Raw genomic sequence first — 18,320 nt, 5'->3', positions numbered from 1 at the left:
TAAAAGAACAAAATGAAAACAAAATAGATGGTTGTCAGAAAAGATTAAATACAAAAGCAAAGGTTATCAGGAAAAAGAAATGACCGGCGAAGGGGAAAAAATATATATGTCGTTGGGCTGAAAGACGAGTGTGCAGATAGAGGTGTGATCAGAAAGAAGTGTGTGCAGAATGAGGTGTTGGCAGAAACAGGTGTGAGAAGAAACATGGACAAATAGAAGTATGGGCAGAAAGAGGCATTGGCAGAGGTGTTGGCAGAGAGAGGTGTGGGCAGACTGTATTTAGACAAGGAAGCAGGCAGTTGGAGGAAGAGAATATGCTGTAAAAACAAACAAACAAACAAACAGATAAACAAACAAGAGTAGGCAAACTAGAGACGGGTAAGAAAGCAGACAGAGGAAGGGAGTTGGTATGAAGAGGTGTGGGCAGAAGCGAGAAAGGCAAGAGAGGGAACAGAGGAAGGATAGTCAGCATAAAGAAGTGTGGACAGAACAGAGAACAGGCAGACAGAGGAAGAGAAATGCGGGGAGAGAAAGACAAGAAAGCAGACATACAGAGGAGAGTAGTTGGCATAAAGAGGTGTGGGGAGAATAAAAAGTCACGGGAGCAGACAGAGGAAGAGAGTTGGCATAAAGAGGTTAGAATAGAGAATGACGAGATAGCAGGTAGGCAGAGCAAGAGAGTAAGAGATGTGGGTACATTAAAGAAAGATAAGAGAGGGACAGGTAGACTTAGGAAGAGAGGAAAAGATGTGGGCAGAAGGCAGAACAGAGAAAGGCAGGAGGGCAGAGGGACGAAGCGACTAAGAACTGTGGGTAGAAGAGAGAAAGCCAAGAGAGAGAAAGCCAGGCAGAGACGCAGAGAGGCAGGCAGAAGGGCAGACAAGGACGCAGCTAAGCATGAAGAGCTAAGTTTAAGATAATCTCCAGGAGGGGAAGGTGTTGTCTCTGATGCACCGGCCTGTAAATTCAAGCTGCATCTCCTTGCAAGCTGAGATGATGCTGACTGTCTCACATTAGCCCTTGCAACACGAAGACGCCTTATGTGTATTGTACTTGTTATATATATTCTTGCTATATTTGCACTGTTCTCGTTATATATGCTCTGTTCTTCCTATAAATATTTTGTTCTTTGCATCCCCAGACATTAATATTCAGCACATGAAAGAATATTCCACCTGTAGGGGTTAGGTGTAGTCTTAATTAAGGTATCTGACGTCTTTGGCTGCCCTCTTTTGGTGAGTTTTATATGGTAACAGGGAATACTTGATGATTGGGACGTCCTCGATCTGAAGGGTTTAGCGAGTGTAAGTGCATTAGAGAGATCGGTTAGTGACGGAGATAGATAGATAAATAGGTAGGTAGTTAGATAGATAGATAGATAAATAGGTAGGTAGTTAGATAGATAGATAGATAAATAGGTAGGTAGTTAGATAGATAGATAGATAAATAGGTAGATAGATAGGCAAATGAAAGTGCACTGATTAGGAATGGTTTATCAACGGAGATAGATAGATAGATAGATAGATGAAGACTGATGACTTCGAATTATAGACTGTGACCTGAACCAAACTGAGAATAAAATAAAAGCAAGTGAGATACTGTGAAAGACGATAGCTGAGAATATGGAAGACAGTGTGAGCAGCGAAATTGAACGAACGCTGTGAAACTGAACGCTAACATAAGAAATCGCCTGAGTAAAACGGTGTTTGGCTCCGAATTTGCAAATATTTTCGTCTTTTTTTCATTCTGTATATTTGTTTTAAGCATTTGATCATAAGTGCTGAAGAGACAAAACTGGAAAATGTGGAAGAGATAGTTGGTGTTTGTGGAAGAGACAGGTAGAGATGGAGACGGCTGAATTACACCAGGCGAAGTGAAAGTCCTTAGAGTTAAATGAGGAGAGAGAGAGAGAGAGAGAGAGAGAGAGAGGCTGTGTGGAAGAAAGAGATACAGACGGCTAAGTGAACAGCAGTGAAAATAAATGAGAAGAAATGGTGACAGTGAGAGAGAGAGAGAGAGAGAGAGAGAGAGAGAGAGAGACTGTGTGGAAGAAAGAGATACAGACGGCGAAGGGAACAGCAGTGAAAATAAATGAGAAGAAATGGTGACAGTAAGAGAGAGAGAGAGAGAGAGAGAGAGAAATGAAGACGGATGAAAGAACGACATTGAAGATAAATGAGAGGAAACGGAGAATGTATTATTTTAAGAGAGAGAGAGAGATCCAACTTCTCATCAGAATTTCCACTCTCGCACTTGCTGTCACGTGGCCGCCTGGGTGTTATGAATGTGTGATAAAGGGGAAGGCGGAGGAACATTTCACTATTAACACTTTCACTGTGATGAGGGGCTGGAGAGGGACGCCTTCACGCTTTGACATTGATATGAACGGGTGGCCTCGCTGTCAGGTAAAACACACGTCCCTCAACTTCCTTCCTCTTCCCTAAAAGGAGATTGGTGGGCTAGAGGAAAGGTGCACTTTCAACCTGCAGTCCACTGGGTTCGCACTTGAGAGGAACATGGGGCTACTAAAACAACAACAACAACAACAACAAAAACTACTACTACTACTACCACTGTTACTACTACTACCACTACTACCACCATCATCACCATTACTGCCCTCTCAATCTCGCATATAACTACCCTCTCAATCTTCCATCTTTCCCCGCGGCTCCTATTCAGTCTCACATATTTCTTTACCCTCTCAGTCCCACATCTTTTTTTCTAATGGCAGGATTTATGTCATCGTTCTCCAGTACCCTCAAAGTCTCGCCTTTTTATTTTCTTCTGAAGGGGTGTAATGTTATCTTTCTTATCTTCCACCAATACCCTATCAATCTCACATCCATTTTCTCTTTGTACCCTTCAGGTGGGTTTCTTATCTTTCTGCAATACTTTATCAGTCTCACATCCCCATTCTCTCAGTCGCCTTCAGGTGGGTGTCTTATCTTCCTCCAATACTTAATCAGTTTTGCATCCCCATTCTCTCAGTCGCCTTCAGGTGGGTTTCTTATCTTCCTTCAATACCCTGCCAGTCTCTCATCCTCATCCTTTCTTTCTCCTTTAGGTGGGTTGTCTCGTGAGCAGCCTCCGTCGAGACCAGAGCAGATCTGGGACAACCCCCTCCTGCGCCCTGCCTTCGAGAACAACACCACCGTCAACTTCGTCACCTCCACCGGCCGCGTTGCCTACCTGCACTGCCGCGTCAACCACCTAGGCAACAGAGTGGTAGGTGGCTCTGTTTTTACTTTATTGATTTATTTAGAGGTTGAGGTATGGGTCTAGATGGTGCTGGTTGGATTCTTGTTATGGGGCTTTCGTGATTTTGTGTTTGATGTCCTTTTTTTTTTTCTTCTTCTTTTATTAACATCTCGTCGTCGGAGTGGTAAGTTCTGCTTCCCAGAGGTGAGATTCGGGTCTAGGGTGTTCGTACATTGTGGGGTAAGGTTGTACAGCCTTTGTTCGAGAGTACGTGATGGTGTGTGTGTGTGTGTGTGTGTGTGTGTGTGTGTGTGTGTGTGTGTGTACGAGTGCGCGACACACTACAAAGTTATACGCACCCCACACTCCCACACTACATACCTGCCAAACACTATTGTCATGCACTAAAACAAACCACATAGGAGGCAGGTGAGGGACGATTGTATAACTAGGTAACTCCAAAGGCCCTGTCATATCAGTGCCACTACATGAAGGCGTCCTCTCCATCACTAAGTAAGCAAGCAGGAAGGCGAAGTAAAAGCGGGGAATAATGAGCGCAATAAACATTTCAGGACCGGCACGCGCAGTACACCGACCCACGTCCTTCATTACGCGAGGCAAAAAGTGAAGTAAACTGCCTCTTGTCTTACGGTCAAGGAGTCACTCTTAGCTCTTCTCCAGCTAATGAAACCATTCCCAAGAACAATAGCTAATGGACTAGCGGGAGTCAAATTTGTAAAGGATATTAGTGCATTACTCCTGTTAACAAACCTAAATAGCACTCACAGTAACTTGTAGCACAGTTGGTTTTATTTTTCGTACTTTTTGTCTTTATCATTTAGCAATTGGATGTTAGGTCTATGGTGTTTGTATGAGTGAAGACAAACATATGTACAAACAGTCTCACACAGCACCTAGACTCGGGAAAGTTTCTGAATAGGGCCCCAGAGGCTATGTGTGATTTTTTTTTTTTTTTTTTTTTGTGTGTGTGTGTGACCGACTCTGGGCATAGGCTGCACAGCCTGCTTTCAAGGCCCAGTAGTCCTCTTACGTACCGCACACCTCTACATGTCACCACTTCGGCGCTAACACCCACCGTCCATACTGAATACATGCTAGGGCTGTCTCATACAGGACTGGTGTATTGGTATTAGCGGGGGTATTTTTACGACATGTCGGCGGGCCTTCTGGTAGATCAGTAAAGTCTGATTTTTCTGAAATTCAAATCCTTAAACTGTTCCCTGCCTCAGTGGGATTTGAACCCGGGTCCGTCAGGACTGCAGGCCAACTCTCTACCGATTGAGCCACATTGCGACTGCCTGAAAACAGCAAGATTTTTAGTTACTCCGAGAATGAGGAAGAAGAGAAGGGGCCACACTGGAAGACTGAGGCAAAAATTGATGGTCATGCAGTTTCTCCCTCCCAACAGGTTTCCAGTGCCTATCGTCATGTTAAGATCTTGCTGTGACCTTGCAACGACCGTGCTACGATCGTGCTATGACCATGCTACGACCGTGCTATGACCGTGCTACGACCTTGCTGTGACCTTGTTACGACCTTGCTATGACCTTGCTACAACCTTGCTATGACATCCCCTTCTTGTCGGGTGTGTGTCGTGGGCGGGTGAAGGAGTGGAGGGCAGGGAAGTGGGTGTGAAAAAGGAGGGAAGGTCTTTCACTCTTGACACTGATGTCCGTAATATAAGTCGCATTGTATACTTCGTAGCTCCTCTTCCTTAGCGATTTGTTCTGCTTTAGTGCCTCAGTATTCTGTCGTATGGTATTCATTTCGCATTAATATCGATAAAGGGTGCATAAAAAAATAGAAGAGGGTATTGAACTGTACTGGGGCAGAATAAAATCGCTGAGGAAAAAGCGTCATATAGTGTGCAAAAGCCACTTGTAATACGCCCCTGAGTCCCATTTTCGTTGGTTTAATAGCTGTCGTAACGCGTTTTCCTCAGTGACTGTTTTGCTCGTTCTCCCGTTGATAACGAGTTTTATATTTTTTCAAGCAGAATAAGTTGATCTCAAAATTATATGACAGAAGAGACGTAAGGTGCAATATACAAAAAATAAAAATAGAGGTGTAAAATAGGTAGGAAGACAACTGGGCCTCAGAGAAGGGTTGTTAAGTCCATGCCCAGAATCGGAAGCCTAGAAGAGTTACAACAAAGTCTCCTATGGAAGTGAGGAAAAGTTCCAACTATCAGGAAACTAACTGGGGTACAGAAATATTAATCTTGTGTATCACTACACATGGTTTTGAAAGTTCTCTCACTTTATAAATTCATGTTGGTGATGATGATGATGATGATGATGGTTATGATGATGATGATAATGATGATGATGATGAGGAGGAGGAGGAGGAGGAAATGGCTATCCAATTTCCTTTCATATTTCCTCTTGTTTGGGGAAGTAGAGAATCAATAAAAAAAAAAAAAAAAAAATTGACAAAAGAAGCGTCACAAGAATTTCTCTCTCTCTCTCTCTCTCTCTGTCTCTCTGTCTCTCTCTCTCTCGTCTTCTCCGCCTGTAAATTGTTATTGGCGCCCCCCACAGTGGCCCATTTGAGGTCGAAAGTGCACGAACAAACGTCGGTCAACCAGATCAAACGACCTCTAATTGTGCAAAAGAATTCTCTCTCCCTCTCCAATCAATTTCGCACACGGCCAACAATGGTGGGTCGAGAATGGGGGCCGAGGGGGGCGAGAATATGGGATGGGGGTATTTTTAGGTGGCATTTGAGGGGTGAGAATATTAAGGGGGAGCATATTTCCTGTAGCATTTCTAGGCATTGTACTAGCTTCTTTATTTTTAGTTATAGTTTACGTCTATTTCAGGCTGGATATTATACTAACCATTTTATTCTTAGCTTATTTTACGTCTGTTTCAAGCTAGATTTTCCATGTCTTTATTCTTAGCTATATTTCTACCCCTTTTTAAAACGATATATTCTTCTAACTTTTTATTCTTAGCTATATATTACGTGTGATTTAAGCTAGATATTCACCTTATATTTTTAGAGCTTTAGCATCGATATAGCTAGGCAGAGTAACATGCAGTGAGAGAGAAAGGTGTAATATGCGAAATAATCAGGACTTTATTCTTGCTTATTTTCGCTAGCACCTTATTCTTAGCACTTTATTCATGCTGACACCTTATTCTTGCTAGCACCTTATTCTCACTAGCACCCTATTCTTCCTAGCACCCTATTCCTTTTCTAACACCTTATTCTTAGCACCTTATTCTTACTAGCACCTTATTCTTAGCTCCATATTCTCGCTAGCACATTATTCTCGCTAGCACTTTATTGCTAGCACCATATTCTTGCTAGCACCTTATTCTTGCTAGCACCTTATTCTTGCTAGCACCTTATTCTTGGCACCTTATTCTTAGCACCTTACTCTTGCTAGCATCTTATTCCTGCTAGCACCTTATTCCTGCTAGCACTTTATTTTTGCTAGCACTTTATTCTTGCTAGCACTTTATTCTTGCTAGCACTTTATTCTTGCTAGCACCTTGTTCTTTCTAGATCGTTATTCTTAGCACCTTATTCATAGCACCTTTTTCTTGCTAGCACCTTATTGCTAGCACCATATTTTTGCTAGCACCTTATTCTTTGTACCTTATTCTTGTAGCACCGTTTTCTTGTTATTATTTTTTTACACCTGATAAACCTAGTAATTCATTTTTGTAATATTCCTAGGGCTTTAGCAGCTACATACTTTGCCACAGTAGCTTTCCAGAAGAGAGAAAAATATAATATGCAAAGAGAGAGAGAGAGAGAGAGAGAGAGAGAGAGAGAGAGAAATCATAGCTACATTATACGCCTCTGACACCTAGACATTCACTTCATTTACTTTGGTAATATTAATATAGGCTTAATATCGACATAATTTTCCATCTTAACTTTGAAAGAAATACAAAGCTAAAATGTACAAAATAAATCGCTGAGGAAGAGATCTTAGGAAGGCTCTCATTCCACCTGGCGAAACGGTTCTATAGCGACGGGTTGGAGAGTCAGAGGCGAAAAATTAATAAACTCTTACACAGTATTTGGGGAAGTTTGATGGATTCTTAGGACAGTAATACTCAGTTTCGTAAATCATTGCTCACTGTCTCGTTATTTATCGTAATGACGGTATTGGTAATTGTGTCCGCAAATTAGTAAAAATAGATAGACAGGTAGGTAGGTATAGATAGATAGATAAAAAAATAGCAGGCCTGGAAATAGATGTATGTGAAAATTAGCTTATTCCTTAATCATATAGGTATCCTTTAAAAATGTTACCTCTGTTGTCATCATTTTTAATAGCTTTATTTAATTTTCAATCCAGCACGCCCTTGTCATATATCGCATTTATTATTGTTATTATTATTATTGTTATTATTATTATTTTATTATTATTATTTTATTATTATTATTATTATTATTATTATTATTATTATATTATTATTATTATTATTATTACTATTATTATTATTATTATTGTTGTTATGATGATTATTATTTATATTATTATTATTATTATTATTATTATTATTATCATTATCATTAATATTATTATTATCATTATTATTATTATTTTTACTATTATTATTATTATTATTATTATTACTTACTATTGCTATTACTATTAATATTTTATTTGTAAATGTTATCACTATTATATTTTTTTAACTAAAGCCACGGTGATATTACAGGAAAATTACATTATATAATTCCAATGCTTCATCCGCAGCCTGAATTGCCAGTTTTCCCCAGTTGATATTACTAGGAAAATGAAAAAGTTTTGTCATTTTGAAATATCCCCGCCATATAGAAAAAAATTATTGTACCAGAATAATAATAATAATAATAATAATTGTTCATACGTTAGAGAATGGCTCGTATTATCACAGTGTTTTGTTCATATTTCAGAATGTTAAAGAGCGGTGTTATGCGTTTTGTCAGAGAGAGAGAGAAAGAGAGAGAGAGAGAATATTTTTATGTAAAAAAGTGTTTGCAAATTTTGAGGAGAGAGATAATTTATGTAAAAAAAAGTGTTTGCTAATTTTGAGAGAGAGAGAGAGAGAGAGAGAGAGAGAGTTTATGTAACAAGGTTTTGGCTAAGTTTGAGTAAGTTGAAAATCCGGGACTGCGATGGATCCTATGTCGACAAGTACAAAAAATGTATATAGCAAGGTTACTGAAATACAACATAGCAAAATTATTTCTATGCAAGTATGTATGTATGGATGGATGTGTATGGATGAATGGATGTATGTGTATATATGTATGTATGTTATGTATGTATGTGTATATATGTATGTATGTATGGGTTGATAGATGGATGGGTGTGTATGTATGAATATATGTGTGCATGTCTATGTATGTATGTATTTTTGTGTGTACCTGCGCGTGTATATGAATATGTGTGTATGTAGGTGTGTGTATGTGTATGTTTCTGTGTATATGTTATGTATGTTTGTATGTATTCTAGTGACAGGTTTGCACACCCCTGACATAGTTGGACTTTAAGTGTTCCATTCTGTATAGTTCAGTGGGAGTCGTGATATTTGTATTTTGATATCGTCTGCAGTACAGTGTTTCACAGCTCTTCGTTCACCTTGTTAAAATATGAAGTGCAGTGGATGTCTAAAAAATTTATTTGTTTTTTTAGTACACAGTTTCAAAGATTTATATATAATGTTTCAGCATGTGACGCACGCTGTGAGCCTCTCTCTCTCTCTCTCTCTCTCTCTCTCTCTCTAATAAACTAATTTTGAGGCAGAATACCTACACTATTTCAAAACATTTCATATAGTGTTTCAGAAAAAAGCATAGTGACAGTTGATTTATATTATTTATTTATTTATTTTTTTTTTTTTTGCTGTTGCCTGTACAGTGGTAATAACATGGTGCAATTACCCGTATAACACCGTGGATGAATGTTTTCAGCCAGCCTGCACGGACGCCTCTTTTATATGCTAATGTCCCTTCCCGTGTAATAAGCATATATATCGCAGGTATGCCTCTTCAAATGACAAGAAAACCAGCCCCTTTCACGCCCCTCTTACGGTGTGTGTGTGTGTGTGTGTGTGTGTGTGTGTGTGTGTGTGTGTGTGTGTGTGTGTGTGTGTGTGTGTTTGAAGGTATGAGTTGGATTTTAACCCTTTCTTCACGAGAGGTTACTCTTAGCTGTACAAAATTGTCTTGCAGAGAGAGAGAGAGAGAGAGAGAGAAATAAAAGAAAAAGCAATCATGATGTCCCAAGAAGCAGTATGTTTATTATAAGGTGAAATGTTGAATAGAATAAAGATTGTTTCAGTGATGGTGCTGTCCATTAAGCTTAACTCTATCCTCAGCTGGAAAAAAAAAAAAGTAGATATATATAAGTAATTACGATGTCCGTCCATAGCAAAATAAAAATATCTGGTGTACAGCACTCATAACCAGAATAAAAAAACTGAAAGCAATTTTGATGTCCTGAAGCGAAATAATGTAATTGCGCTGTAGTGAGCATAGAATCTAAAATAATGGGCAGTTTTACGTAATGCTATTGCCCGCTGGCTAGAATGGAAGAAAAAATCTGCCCTCCTGCCCTCCTATATCATCACCCGCAAACAAGAACGCAGTAGAAAAATTAGGAGGAAAGAATGAAAATCTGACTGAAGGTGTTACGTGATCCAGCTAAGCGGAAGATCACAGGAAAGGAAAAAGTCTGTCTCATATCTCGCTGGGGAGGTGAGAGGCCTTTTGTGAGTGCGGACGTGCAGAGGAGAGGCGAGGGAAACAGGGGATTGTGGAGACGTGAGAGAGAGAGAGAGAGAGAGAGAGAGACGGGAAGGATATGAGGATAGGGAGGTTGAACGAATGAGTGTGGAAAGAGGAAAAGAGTGTGGAGGAACCTAGAGAGAGAGAGAGAGGGGGTGGGGAATGGGGTGCGGGGGAGGAGGGGAGGGGGAATGTTGAGCAAATGAATGTGAGAAGGGGAAGGGAATGTGCAGGAACCTAGAGAGAGAGAGAGAGAGAGAGAAGGGGGGTAGGAATTGTGAAGAGAGCGAGAGAATTGATATTTTGAGAATGAGCATCAAAACAGAGGATTTTTAACAACATAGGGAAAGATAAGAAAGGAAAGAAAACAGAATGAAAGAATAATAACAGTATATGTATTTGACAAAAGCTATGGAAGTTAAGAAAACGGGAGATCGTAAGGAAGTGTGAAGGAAGAGGGAGAGGGTGTGAATGGAGGTGAGAAGAGTGATGAGCGAATGGATGTGATAAAAACAGAGTGCGAATGAGTGTCTGAACGTGGATGGTAAAGTATTGAGGTAAAAGGAAAGGGGAAAAAGCGTAGGAAATTGAAATGTTTTAAAGGAGACAGAACTGTAAATGTTATCGGTAAAAGCATAAAAGGGAAAGGGAACAACGGACTGGAGAGAGAGAGAGAGAGAGAGAGAGACAGACAGACAGACAGACAGACAGACAGAGAAAGAGAGAGAGAGAGAGGTCATAACTGTGGGAGACGTACTTATAAAAAAAGAACGAAGATGAAGCAAAGTAACAAGGATCACACACTTAACTGGCATATAGGGAGGAGGGAAGGGGGATCACAACGTTGGGGAGTAGTGTGAAGGAAGAGGAAGGAAGGAGGAGGATGCGAATGAGTGAGAGAGATTACCGAAGGACAGGAAGCAGGAGAGCAGAAAAGAGAGAAATCATAGAAATCTTCAGAGGAAACAGAAACTTAAATGATATTGGTGAAAGGAGAGGGGAGAAAGGCGGTAAAGAAACTGGGAAGGGAGAAGGAAAAACTGTAAAACAAGGAGGGGTAAAAACTTAATGGTAAATAGTGACAGGAAAGAGGAAACACAAGATGAAATGCGAAGGAGGCGAGAAGCAGGGAAGAGAGTGTGACGGAGTGTGAGAAGAGGAACCATAGGAAGCGGAAAGCAGGGAGGCAGAAGAAGGAAAGGAGAGAAGAAGTAGACGAATGACGTGAAGGAAGGGGAGGAAGCATAAACGTTATTGGTAAAGGGGGAAGAGGGAAGAGACAAGCCAGATCAGTAAGCGGTGTGAAAGAAGGGAGAAAAAATGGAGAGGATGCGAATGAGTGGGAGAAGCAGGAAGTGGGAGTAGGGGAGTGGGTTAGAGAGAGAGAGAGAGAGAGAGAGAGAGAGAGAGAGAGAGAGAGAGAGAGAGAGAGAGAGAGCATAATGCAAGTAGGAGAACGAAATAAGGAAGTGAGAAACATTAAGACAAACTGGCATGACGAAAGGAGAGAAGGAAAACACGATATTTGGGAATAAATGTGAAGGATGTGAGAGAAAAGAAGGAGAAGGGTGTGAGAACAGGAAAGGTAGATGGTAAAAAGGGAGGGAGAAAAGGGGAATGACGAAATGAGAATATAATTGTGTGTGTGTGTGTGTGTGTGTGTGTGTGTGTGTGTGTGTGTGTGTGTGTGTGTGTGTGTGTGTGTGTTTTGGGGGATATAGGGTGAGGAATGAGTGTGGAAAAGTGTTAGAGAGAGGGAGTGGGGGACGAGAGGGAGATGAAAGATAAGCAAAGCAGAAAGAAAAGAAGAAAAGAGGAGGCATAGGAGACGACAAAGAAGAGGATAATACAAGGGAGAAAGAAGAGAGAGAAAAAAGAGCGAGGCAGCGAAGAGAGAGAGAGGGCAGACGTGAAATTATAATCACCTGGTCTTTCCCTTACATAGTGACACAGAGGAACCATGAAACGCTGGGTAAAAGCTTGAAATGCATTAGTTACCCCTATTCTCTCTCTCTCTCTCTCTCTCTCTCTCTCTCTCTCTCTCTCTCTCTCTCTCTCTCTCACAGCTTCCTTTTCAGTATCTATCTCGCGTTGTGTTTATTTTTTTAGTTGATTAGATTTCGAGATGGATCCGGAATGGGATGCAGGAATAAATCATAAATTTTATTGGCTTTTGCGAAGGTATGCGCTCTCGTAGACTGTACCAGGACTGATTAAGACCTTAGAATTGACTGAGATCGTAAAAATGTTCGTCTGATAGGAAGGAGGAATTGCAGCAGTAAATCACAACTTTTATTGCCGTCTTTGGTGATTTTCACTCTGTGCGACTTTAATATATTGATCTTGATACCTGTAGTTGATTTCTTTTGCTTAAGGGAGGCGTCTTGATGTGGGAGGAATATATATACAGTCTTGTCAGACAATTAAGGACGTGAAATTTTCCGAAGTAGAGTACATTGTGTGGAGGTAGCAAGAATGTACTGCAGATTACGCCCTCAGGTTGAAGCAGTTAAGCACCTGTACCTTTCGACTCTTAATTGTAACCGTGAACTGTGACTGACGCACGGGGTGGGGCTGGATCACTTCCCCAGTAACAACAGAAGATTTTCCTCAGCTCTACGTACGTTTTTCTGTTAATGCAGTGAAGGAACGAAAGGCCAGAAGTCCGCGAAATTGTTCCTTCCAAGAAAAAATAAAAACAAAAATAACAGAGCCGAATTCAAGTTCCGTTCATTTGGAGATGCCTGAACACACGGCGTTTAAAAGAGTGGAGATCATGGGCAGTAGGAAAGAGAGAGGGAGGAAGACAGTTCCAGAGTTGACCTCTTGCCCTTGAAGATCCGTTAACCATGGCGTAAAATGCAAATAAAAAAAAAATAACTTTCCGTCCTTAACAAGTATCCTGAAGCTTCCAGTGCTATACCTCCTTCACTTTAACTGGGTTCAGATTTTTATCCTTTTACAGTTTATTTCATGTAGCTGAGTGGCAGAAAAAGACAGTACTCTGGGTATGCATCCTTTCTGTAGCAATTCTTCGTGACTTTTTCTTGTGTAAATATATTGTAACAGCAGTCATGATGGAGGGATGGGAATTTTAGATCATGGTAAACAGAGAATAGTAAATTGGCTGGTATCATGAAGAATGAAATATATAAATGATGTCGTCTAACTAGACTAAGAAAAGAAATTGGTCGTCTCCTCGTTAATCTCGGCGCTGAAATGTATCCTCAGCGCTGCCAAGTTCCCATTCTCCTCTGACTTCGATCTGAGGGAGAAGTTGGCATTGAAGAATGACACATGAATCATCAATCTCGTATTGATTCCCTCAAGTCCCTTCCCTCTGTTTTCATACATTATTCACTTTTGTCAATGCAGGGTTGATCTTGCTGACAGGATCATAATTAGAGAGGTGTGTGTGTATAATACGTGTTACGCTGATTGATATTATTGTTGTGGTATTTACCCTACGATTTTTGTAATGATAGTGCATTGATTTTCTTGCTTTAAATCTAGTACTTTAAACAACTACACACCAAACACCTTTATACCACTAGTCCCAAGATAGTGTTTAGTGGTGACTGCGAGTTCATTTTGTGTAGATGTACTAGTGGCATTAAATTATCATGTACAGTAAGTAATATACGAAGGGAAGCTGGAAATTTTTACCATTCCTCTTAAATAACATCCGAAATAAGTATGGCCGTCCTCAAAGGCTGGTAAGATGTTAATTAAACCTGAAAGAATACATCAGTTTACATGAACCAAGAAAGATTTTGTATTACCTTAGCACTGTGATTAATTAGACAAACTAAAACTCCTTCAAATGGAGTTATATGAAGGTCGGGAGTTAGAATGATTAATTATAAACCAATAACCAATTACATACATTCCTGCACTAAATACTGTACTTATAAATAACTCATGCTTCAAGTTTTTATAAGCTTGGGGAAAAAAAAAAAACTTTAGGTTTTAGAAGCTGAATGCGCACACACACACACACACACACACACACACACACACACACACACACACACACACACACACACACACACACACACACACACACACACACACACACACACACACACACACACACACACACACACACACACACACACACACACACACACACACACACACACACACACACACACACACACACACACAGACGTAGTTGCTCTTGAATGTAATACAGTGTTGTTGTGACGGAAATCAGGCCCAGGGGATAGGGGGTTAAGTCCCATGGGCTGTGAGATCCACCACCTTGGATGGGGGAGAAACAATACAATCCCTCGTTTTATATCCCTAGAGAGATGTGGAAAGCGAGTTAAAGGGGTGGGGATGGGGCAGTGACCCGCCTTTCCCCATCCCACCAGGGGCAGGGATGGGGGAGTTGCCCGCTGCTCCCCGTTGCACTCCAATATTGTTCAATCTCCTTAACCGCTTGAGACCGAGGATGTCTTTTCTGTTCAGGGTGGTCCGTAAATAGCGGCCCACGAGAAATACCCTGGATTATCGTAACAAGTTGTACGATAGGTTCAGTCTGCTGGTGTGGGTGTGACATAGGGAGTGGGAAATGAGTAAATGATGCACGGTAGACGCTGATACCTCTGACAGAGCCGTCTCCACGAGAAATCACCAGGAGGATTGGAAGAGAAGTATTATATGTGGACCATCCTACGTGTTATCTCGCTCTCTCCAGACGATTATATTAAAAATTGGCCATAAAACTGAATGGGTTAATAAAGGCTCTATTTAACCCCTCCAGTTGGAAGCCTCTCTCATAACTTACTGAAATTGTTTGGAGGTAGCGAGAATATACCTAAAAATAACTAAGATAAATAAATAAATGAAAGTTGTATGATTGAAGTGGATTGTTTGGCCGTGATTTTCGTCCTTTTGCAGCTCATTTCTTGTTAGCTCAGTGACAGAATAAGACATTACTTTGTTTCCTTTTCACCACTGGCATCATATCCCTGTGTTGATCTCATGATACAGGTTAGCATTCAGGAGAGAGAGAGAGAGAGAGAGAGAGAGAGAGAGAGAGAGAGAGAGTCATTTTAGGCCAGGTTAGATTAAACAGAGTATAGTTTTGTCGTCAGAATCCATAGCACTTCTTTGTAACTAGATTCATGTTCTAATGTCAGTCTCTTGTTACCACTCAGCGTATGGGATAGAATTTGGCCAGGTTAAAGTGGACAGTATAGTATTGGGATCACAGTGTATCGAAAATGCAAGTAGTCTCATACCTCCTGCAGCTGAGGAAAGGAGTTCGTAGTGTCAGCTTTCCTTCTGCTCTAATTCACGTCATTAATTAGATTAGGGTACGATTTTACACGTCCCCGTTCCTTGTGAGAATAGGAGACGAATGGGATGATGATGATGATGATGACGATGATGATGATTCCCCCTTTTTGATTATCGTGAAAGGGTTAAGCCACTACTATCCGACCTACTCACTTCCGTCTTTATTTTCTTCCTTGCGTCCTTCCTTCCTTCTATACATCTATCCTTCCTTTCCTCTATATTTCCGTTGTCCCCATCTTTCGTTCCTTCATCCTTCTTTCATTCGTTCTTTCTAACCATCCTTTCTTCTATATTTTTTCTTCCCTCCTTTCATCCTTCCTTACTAATTTCCTTCCATCGTTCCTTACAACCATCCTTCCTTCCTTCCCTCCCTCTCTCACTCACTTATTTCCTTACTTCGTTCGTTCTTTATCACCATCCCTTCCTCCTTCCTTCTTTCCTTCCATCCTTCACCCGGCCCGATACCGCTGAGATGGACGCTGTTCCCGCCCATCCCTCAATCATGCTCTTAACGCAGATATTTCACAGCCACGATAAACACTCGCATCCTTTTCTGCTTCCTGGCCAGATACACTGCCGGGGTGAGTGAAATTTGCCTTTATTCTACGCCAAACATTGGACATTTTTCGTATGGTTTTTATTTTTGGTTTAGATAACGCTTTCCAAATAGGTGGTGACGACCATCATCCACTCACTTGATGTAGTGCTGCCTACATCTTCTTTCACCTTTGTAATTCTTTTTCTGTGTCTGCCCTCCTCTCTTCCTATTTCTCCCATCTTTCCTGTCACTTTATTACTCTTCTATCCTTTTCATGTGCCTTTACATTGTGTGGCAAGTGTAATGGTTTCCTGTAAGCCAGGAAACCATTTACAGCCCTGAGTGGTGACCATATAACCAACCCATACGTGTCCCGTACGTATCAGCAGCTGGGTTGGCTGAGGATCAGTGCCCCTCCCCGCAAAACAACTAACTCAGAGACAAACGACCACCCATTTTGGGATTATGGCGTCTGGCTATAGATTTATAGATAGAACTCTGAAAATGGTCATCATTGTCATCTTAGCCCAGTTCCAATACAAGACTAAGGTGTGAAGTATCACAGCTGTAGTTAAGAAGTATTGACATATTAGTATTTTATATTATTTGGTAGGCTACTGAAACGCTTTACAGATAATTTAGTGTTTTTTTTAATGACAGGATGATATTTAAAAAGAATTAGTAGTAGTAGTAGTAGAAGTAGCAGTAGTAGTAGCAGTAGTAGTAGTAATAGTAATAATAATAATAATGATAATACTAATACTAATACTAATACTAATAATAATAATAATAATACGGTAACAGGAATACACTAACATTCAGTTTTTTTGTGTTGGTTTGATACTGGGTAAATGTTTTTGGAGTACAGTTTTTCCAGTGGCAGCAACAGGAAATTTGTAAAAAATATTGTAACACTTGGAGAGCATCGAGTTTTATGTTACAGTATAAAAATGTGCTTTTCTTTTGCCCTGACAATAATGATGAGCATAAAAAAATAGTTGCTGTACGAGCGAGAGGAGTTTTATGTTGTGTGTTTGGAAAGGCGATTCTAGGTGGTAAGTAATAGCAATAATAATAATTAATAATAATGATAATAATAGTAACAGCAACAAGAACATCAATAATAATAATACTAACTAATAATAACAATAATAACAGTAACAATAATAATAACACTAATAATAATAATAATAATAATAATAGTAATGATAATAATAAAAACAGTAATTTTAACCACCCATTTCGGACAGTATTGAATTTTCAATTTACTTATATCTGAATTCCAGATATAAGTAAATGCTTGTTATGCAGAAAAAAGACATGAGCAGAAAACAAATACAAATAAATCAGTAAATGAAATAGATAAATAAACTCGAGGGATTAAAAGTCAGGAGGAAAAAGATCTTTCGTGAAAATGTCAGCAGCTTCCAGTATGTGTATGTACAATTGGCCAAACGTGAACCCGGGACAGCGTCTGCGTGGAGCAAAGTTTAAGCTGAAGTTTCCGACGATCAAGCAGCATAGTCACATGGCCATTAAAACTAATATATGACACCTGCGATCATTCATTTCAGTGCCACCAGCAAGCGTGTGATTATGCCAGGGTTTTCAGGTGTATCAAATGCTCTTCCTCTGCCATAAACTCCTCCAAAATCACAGTAAAATCTCGGACGAATACTTTACGTGTGTGTGTGTGTGTGTGTGTGTGTGTGTGTGTGTGTGTGTGTGTGTGTGTGTGTGTGTTCCTTACGTGGTGGTTGGGAAGATAGATGTTAGAGTGAAGTATTAACAAGTTTCCTGTGACTTACTCTTCGCCGAACAAAATCGTCTGGCGTTAGCTGGAGCAGAAGACGAAAATCCGTATTCTCTTCGTTTAAGGAAGCTGCGTCACACCTTTTCCTAAGCGACTTATTTTGCGTACTACATCTGACTCACCTTTGTGTTACCTAAGTCATTGTGTTATCGCCATACTCAACATGGATAACATAGTAACCAGCCATATCCGAAAATAAATTGCCGAGGAAGAGGTTTTAGGGAGCCTCCAAAAAAAAAAATCGATAAGGAAGAGGTGTTATGAGCCTCCAAAAAATAAGTCGCTAAGGAAGAGGTGTTAGGGAGCCTCCAAAAAAAAAAAAAATGCGAAGGAAGAGGTGTTAGGGATCCTCCAAAAATAAATTGCGAAGGAAGAGGTGTTAGGAAGCCTCCAGAAAATAAGTCGCAAAGGAAGAGGTGTCAGGGAGTCTCCTTAACCGACGAGAATACGGGCCTGAGAGTTGTCCAGACCATGAGAGGGAAAATAACGTTACTATAAACATCTAACATTATTTTTTCTTAGGCCGCCTACTATTTCCAAAGGTTTGATAGCAATAAACAATGATTAATAGAAGCAGGTGTTTTTAAGGGTGGGATGGAAGGGGCGGTGACGTGAGCGGCCACCATTATGCATGCAAATTCTTGGATAATGCAGTTTCTCAAAATTGTAATCTTATTAACCGCGACAGGAGAGGGTGTCTGG

At 40.3% G+C, this 18,320-nt stretch overlaps 1 protein-coding gene across 1 annotated transcript in view; it reads left to right on the top strand.

The window, feature by feature from the left end:
• The first annotated feature begins 518 nt into the window (after positions 1 to 518).
• LOC145392363 (limbic system-associated membrane protein-like) overlaps positions 519 to 18,320 on the top strand; it is a 157,247-nt gene continuing 139,445 nt past the window's right edge. Inside the window, exons 1-2 of the mRNA XM_080266765.1 lie at positions 519 to 663; positions 3,068 to 3,228. Coding sequence (XP_080122891.1) covers positions 519 to 663; positions 3,068 to 3,228 — 306 coding nt within the window. The remainder of the gene's footprint in view (positions 664 to 3,067; positions 3,229 to 18,320) is intronic.

This window comes from Coenobita brevimanus, chromosome 22 (genome assembly GCF_032717465.1).
Source record: "Coenobita brevimanus isolate Jiangsu-jjx chromosome 22, ASM3271746v2, whole genome shotgun sequence".
In the NCBI taxonomy this organism is placed as follows: domain Eukaryota; kingdom Metazoa; phylum Arthropoda; class Malacostraca; order Decapoda; family Coenobitidae; genus Coenobita; species Coenobita brevimanus.
The sequence above is the reverse complement of the archived record's forward strand: the minus strand, read 5'-3'. Positions and strand labels throughout refer to the sequence as shown.